Source organism: Anthonomus grandis, chromosome 22 (assembly GCF_022605725.1).
Source record: "Anthonomus grandis grandis chromosome 22, icAntGran1.3, whole genome shotgun sequence".
Lineage (NCBI taxonomy): Eukaryota > Metazoa > Arthropoda > Insecta > Coleoptera > Curculionidae > Anthonomus > Anthonomus grandis.
Genome location: NC_065567.1, coordinates 33,570,460 through 33,576,537, shown reverse-complemented (window position 1 = coordinate 33,576,537; position 6,078 = coordinate 33,570,460). Strand labels below are relative to the sequence as shown.

Below are 6,078 nucleotides of genomic sequence, written 5' to 3'. Positions count from 1 at the left end.
ATGCTCTATTAAAATATGTTAAGGGTAAAAATAAATCATATACGAATTACGAGTTAAAGCCTAAATATAAGTTTATCAACATTTGTTACCAAAATGACTGGAATACTTATAAACAGTACGGGAATTACAACTTGTGCTATACGAGCAGAAAAAAAAGCCTATTTAGCATATAAATTTGGAAATTGCAACATATAAATCGTAAGAAAGATGCGTGAAATGAACTTTATAAAAAAAAAAATTTTCAACTTTTCAACTCTGCAATGCGTAAATAAACTTAATAATTTTTTTATAAATCTAAATTAAAACCACAATAATCCTAATTAATTATATGAGTTAATCAATTAATTAGTTTTTAAAATATAAATAATTGATATTTTAAAAACTATAGAGTAAAGCATTTAGAACTGAACTCTTATGCTACTACGCTACCCTGCTATACTTAATCCCTTAACTCATATTATAAATATTTGCATTGGAAATAATTATTTTTCTAATCAATGCAAAAAAACATATGTAATTACCTTGCCAAATACAGAATTTAATTAAATTTGATCTTTATCTATTCTTTCTGTTGTCTCTTAAGTTTTGGAAAAAAATATGAACAACCAGATTCTAGAACGTTTAAATTACAATAAATTAATCCCTGAATATCAGTCCGGTTTCTGAAAAGGTTCTGGTTATGCAAGTGCGTTATCTCAAGATGATATATTTAGAGCCCTTAATAATAATTTTTAATAATAGTGTGTTAACACGGATTTAAATAAATGATACGTAGAAGCCCAACAACTTCTTTTAAAAATAAATCTACTTACTATTATACTACTTAATAGCAACATTCTAAATAAAACCCAAAAATACATAATTATTTTGATGTTTAATTATTAAAGTAATAAAAAAAATAATTGTAATAAAATAATAAATACCAAATTTATTTGTTCACCTAATTACCATAGTAAAAGAAAAGTAAGTTTATGTAATTGAGCGGATTTGAACCTGGGACTAGAGATAGAGCAAAGCTTATTATATAATATTGCTATTTGTTGTTATTTAATCAAGATGTTTTTTATCAAAATAATTTCTTCACGTTATTGCAAAAATTAGTATATAATTATGTATACTACATTGTGTTTCTTTTGTGGCAAAATTAATGGCTTGCATTGAATTTCATGTCGCTGTTAATTTTACCAAATTATAAATTAAATGTCACATGAAGCAGCACTTAATGCATTGCATTAAAAAGTTTAACATTATATACTCTGGACAGTGTGTAAAGTAAATACTTTCTGCACGATAGTAAATTGGAAAACTCCTTTTCTCGATCAGTTTGCATAATATTGCCTTCTCAACGATAGAGTTGAAAATGATAAAAACGACCTTGATGATTGAACATATTAAAAAATCCTATGCAAAAAAAGATTTACTGTAACTAAAAATATATTGGGTACTTGCTATCAATAGTTTAAAATACTTACAGTTGGCACTGTATCTTAAAATTCTTTTAAATACTTATATACTAATTAAATTCACCTGTATTAAATATAGAACAAGCTCTTTGTTATTAAAAATACTGACACAATATTATCACAAATAGTAAAGGCTTCAAGCTTCTGCCCGTTGATTTCCAGCGCGAATCCCTTTTTCCTTTAGTAGAGCCAACACTTTTTCCTCTAGCTCAAAGAGATGATCGTCTTTAGCCTCAGGCAATACTTCCCTCATAACTTTGGCTAAATTACATACATAATCTATGTTTGGTCCACTGGGTCCTATAGAATCAACCACGGTACGTGCAATATCATCTAGATCAGCATGTCCAGCATAGTTGGGGTTTTCATGGGAAGCCAGGTATATTATCATTTCAAATGGTTGATGAGCCTGTTGATCTTTTGGGTAGAACATCACTGGGCATCTTTCATACCCTAAAAGAAGAACGAGAATTTATGTTTTAAGAAAAGAATTGAGAAGAATTTCTTACCGCCTTTTTCTCGAAAGTCCAAATGCTCAATTACTTTATCTACTTCATCATCTGGTATTCTGTAAGCAATACCATAAACTCTGCTCTCTTTATTGGCCGGAATAAGTGTGACAACTCTACCGGGATTTTCAGGAGTACCTCGATGGTCAGTACTGTATTGATAGAATTTTCTTTCATAACTGAAAATAAAAATGTAGTTAATAGAGGATTTGTTATTAAATGTCCATAATTCATCATAAGACCCTTTAGAGATATATTGAAATTTTTATATTAAAACCAAATAGTTTAATTTTTCTTATAAGTAAGGAAGAACGCTGTATTAGCTCGCAGTCATGCACGTGTTATTAAATATTGATTCATTGGTGATAATTTATTTTTTAATGTATTTTTGTCTTGTATTGAAAACAAAATCATGGAATTCCGCTACAAAAGGAAAGTGGTATTCAAAAATGTTTGATCATAATACCTGATAAGAGATATACGAAAAATAAAAATATCCCTAACTTTGAAAGATAATTAAATGGCCTCAGTTTTTATAATTCGGACGTTTCTTTTAGTATTTTCGACTTTCGAAATCGATTTCTCAACGATAAGCAGAAAAGTCCTATTATGAGTAATTCCTGAGAACTTAAAAATTTTGAGGGTAAATTGAAGCAAAAGAATTACCATTCTTGAATATTTCCAAATTTTTAAAGATCTATGCAGATCCGAACATAACCTTGCTGTATTTTTGTGATCTATAGGCTAAGTTCAAGACATTGCTATCGATAGACAACATCCGAAAACAAAACAAAATTTTCATTAAACAAAATTTATGCCAGAAAAATTAAATAAATTCAACTTTTAAAAACCACTGCCAAAAAATTATGCGCGCAATCTTTATAATTTTTGGCGATTTTTTCATATATTTAACGTCCTGCATTCAACTAGACTATTAGAAAGATAATACTCCCAATAGTTCCTAACATCTCGAAACTTTTGAGGCCAATGTTGGGTGCCAAAAAGTTGCCAAAGAATTTCCTTATTCACTTAAATTAAAATATATATATTGAATATTTTTAATTTGAGTGAATAAGGAAATTTAACTGATAAATGGGGCAATAAGATTTAATTAAAACATTACCTAAGCTATAAAACATATAACCATACCCTTTAATATATCCCACAATTTTCTCACTAAAAGGAAAGTCCACTTTCCACATTAAAGATCCATAGCCAAACACCCACATTGTTTTAATTTTTTTTTTGAAAAACTGCAAACAAAGCGCCAAAATTAAATTAAACTAAACTAAAGATAAAGCCTGTGTTCAAACAAAAATCCTTTTGTTTAAACGTATCGTACGTCACAAACAGCTGGCCAAAGTTGTGTAAGTAAATGATATTGAATTTTACTGCCTGAGGTTGATAACATTCGAGAACCGGGCACGTGGTGCCGAAAGCGCATGGTCACGATCAATAAGCACCGTTGCCAGATTCATCAAATATTACTCAACAGTTGGAAATTTAAAAAACAATAAACATGGGAAAAAATTCATATACACAACAATATAAACTTGTTGGACATAAAACCATTAAAATTATGCATAACTTAAATGGGTCTGATGTTAATTTAATTGCTTACTTGTTCTCTTTTATTACGTTGTTTGCCCATTATGTTTATTTAATTTTAATTGAATAATATTAACAATAAGGAATCTTCTGTTTACTGCCCCATGATGTCCCAGACTTGAGAATGAGTGAGGGGCATTTTTTCTTATATTAATTAAAGCAAAATAAATGCCATCTTTTTTCGCCCAATATTATGTTGATTTAAAATTTACAACAAGGCATGTCGTCTTTTAAGGTCCATCTTCAACTTCTATTCATTACTTTGTACACCTAGAAACATGATTTTTTGAGCAGCTGATCGAGAGTTCGTTAATAAACATACCTTTAGCCTAAAAATTAATTGCATAGCACCAGATTTAGCATATCATTAGATTGCCCTAAAGTTACAAATAAATAAAGTTGCGACAATTTTAAACTAAGATAATTAAATGATGTCCTATAAAGATGCGAAGTGCTTTCAATCGCCTTAAATAGAATGCTGCAGTATTACAACTCAAATATGGCAAATTGCCAACTGATCGTGAAAATCGTTATAAAATCTTATTTGAAGAAAGTTACTTTAAAGCCTGTTAAAGGGTGAATTATTGATTTTTGTGTTTCTTTTTGTCTCTTTTAGCATCAAAACTCGGGTCAAACTGACAGTATGAGTTATAAAAATATCTCTTGTGAGACCTTTTACTCTCCTAAATCTGACCTAAATGAACGTTAATGTTGGTAAAAATTAGCTTATTGCTTAAAAGTGTAACGTGTTTGCCCTTTATATTAAATATCACCACCAACTGATAAAAAACCAAAAAGATAACTTTTATTATTAAACTAGTAATGGATTTTCCTCTTATTATTTAGGTGTAATTTATTTAGGTCAACGACCAACTAACGTGAAAAAAATAGGGTAATTTCCCGGTTATATTCGGAGTAATTTACTAATAGATTAGCCAACATGGGAAAATCTACATGATATATAAAATAGGAATTTAATGTTAAACTGATGTTGATTACTTATCTTGTACGTAAAATATAATTTACTGGTAGGTGCCAATGCACAATTAAAGTTTAGGAAAAAGACTTATTTTAAAAAATACATAAATTAATTTTAAATACTTATTAATTATAAATTTAAACTCCCTATTTAACTACTCCTTAAATTTTGATTAAGAGTAATTTTTTTAAAATGTAAAACTACATTTAACTAATCAGGTATTAATTTTTTGTTATTTTAAGTCTAATTTAAGGAATAAAGTTTAACATTAATCTTATAGGCATTTGAATAAAAGTTGACTTTTTATTTTTGAAATTAATTGTATTTAAGTGAAAAGTTAATAAACAATAATTGTAACGTTAAAGTAATATTAATTTTTTGATTAATAAATTACGTATAATTTAATGTATAGGGCCTGAGGTAAAATTTAATTTAAACTGTGTCGATTTCTAGTTTTTTAAATTAGGCTTAGTTTAATAAAATTGTAAATAACTGTAAAAGAAGAATGACTTAGTTCTAATATTCAATTGTCATTTTAAGTGTAATTTTCTAAAAATAATAATTTAAGGAATATATTTAAACTTAAAGATGTGATTAAGTCTCGACTACAATTAAGAGTAGATTGGTTATTTTTTAAAACAATTTAATTAAATCTCTAAAAAATTGATTTTTTGTTCTTAAAGTATATGTATATTAGTAAATGGTCAACGTCCAATCATTTTAACCTTAAATTAATATTAAATTCTTAAAAAATAAACGACATGCAATTTAATGAAAAGCGTCAATGGTCTAAATTAGAATTTAATTTAAACTGTGTCGATTTCTAATAATTAAATTGTACATGTTTTTAAAATTAAAATTTTTTGTTAAAAAGATACATATTTTTTGTTTTGTAAGTAAGTGTAATTTTTGCAATAAATAAAAAAAATAATAATATTAGATTTAACTGATTAAGTATCAATTTATTTTTTAACTGTAATTTACTGGAGGACCAATGAATATTAATGTAAAGGATAAAGGTTAATAATTATATTAATGACATTCCATAAAAGTTGACAGTAAATTTTTTAAATTAATTCATCTTAGCGACGTTAAACTAATGTTAATTTCTTTTATTAATAAATTATGTTTAATCTAATGAATAGCGTCAATGGCTTAAATAAAATTAATTTGAATTATGTCGATTTCTAATTTTGTTTAAATATAGTGAAACCTCCCGATACGGACACCTCCAATAGACGGACAACTCCCTTGAGCGGATATTTTTTTTGGCCTCATTGAAAATACACTAAATTCCCATATGCTTTAACGGACACTCTCTCGGGCGGACGCGGACACCTAAAAGTGGTCCGAAGAACCGCTAACTTTTGAGCGGACACAAAAAAAATTTAAACACGCATTCGGGGGTTGCATTGGCGCCAGAGCCTGGGTTTTCCCCGGTACTCCTTGCATGGCGCCGGTTTGTCGGGATGTTTTTGTGTTTTGACTGTTTTGTTAATGCATTTGGCTTTAGTTTATT

The 6,078-nt window shown here is 28.0% G+C and overlaps 1 protein-coding gene across 1 annotated transcript; it reads right to left on the bottom strand.

Annotated features, from left to right (window-relative positions):
- Positions 1–1,404: 1,404 nt before the first annotated feature.
- Positions 1,405–3,359, bottom strand: LOC126748273 (putative glutathione-specific gamma-glutamylcyclotransferase 2). Its single transcript, XM_050457385.1, has 3 exons — positions 3,122–3,359; positions 1,973–2,151; positions 1,405–1,916 (listed from the first exon to the last, which is right to left on the bottom strand). The coding sequence occupies exons 1-3, from the start codon at positions 3,199–3,201 to the stop codon at positions 1,600–1,602; spliced, it is 576 nt and encodes a 191-aa protein (XP_050313342.1). The 5' UTR covers positions 3,202–3,359; the 3' UTR covers positions 1,405–1,599.
- Positions 3,360–6,078: the final 2,719 nt, after the last annotated feature.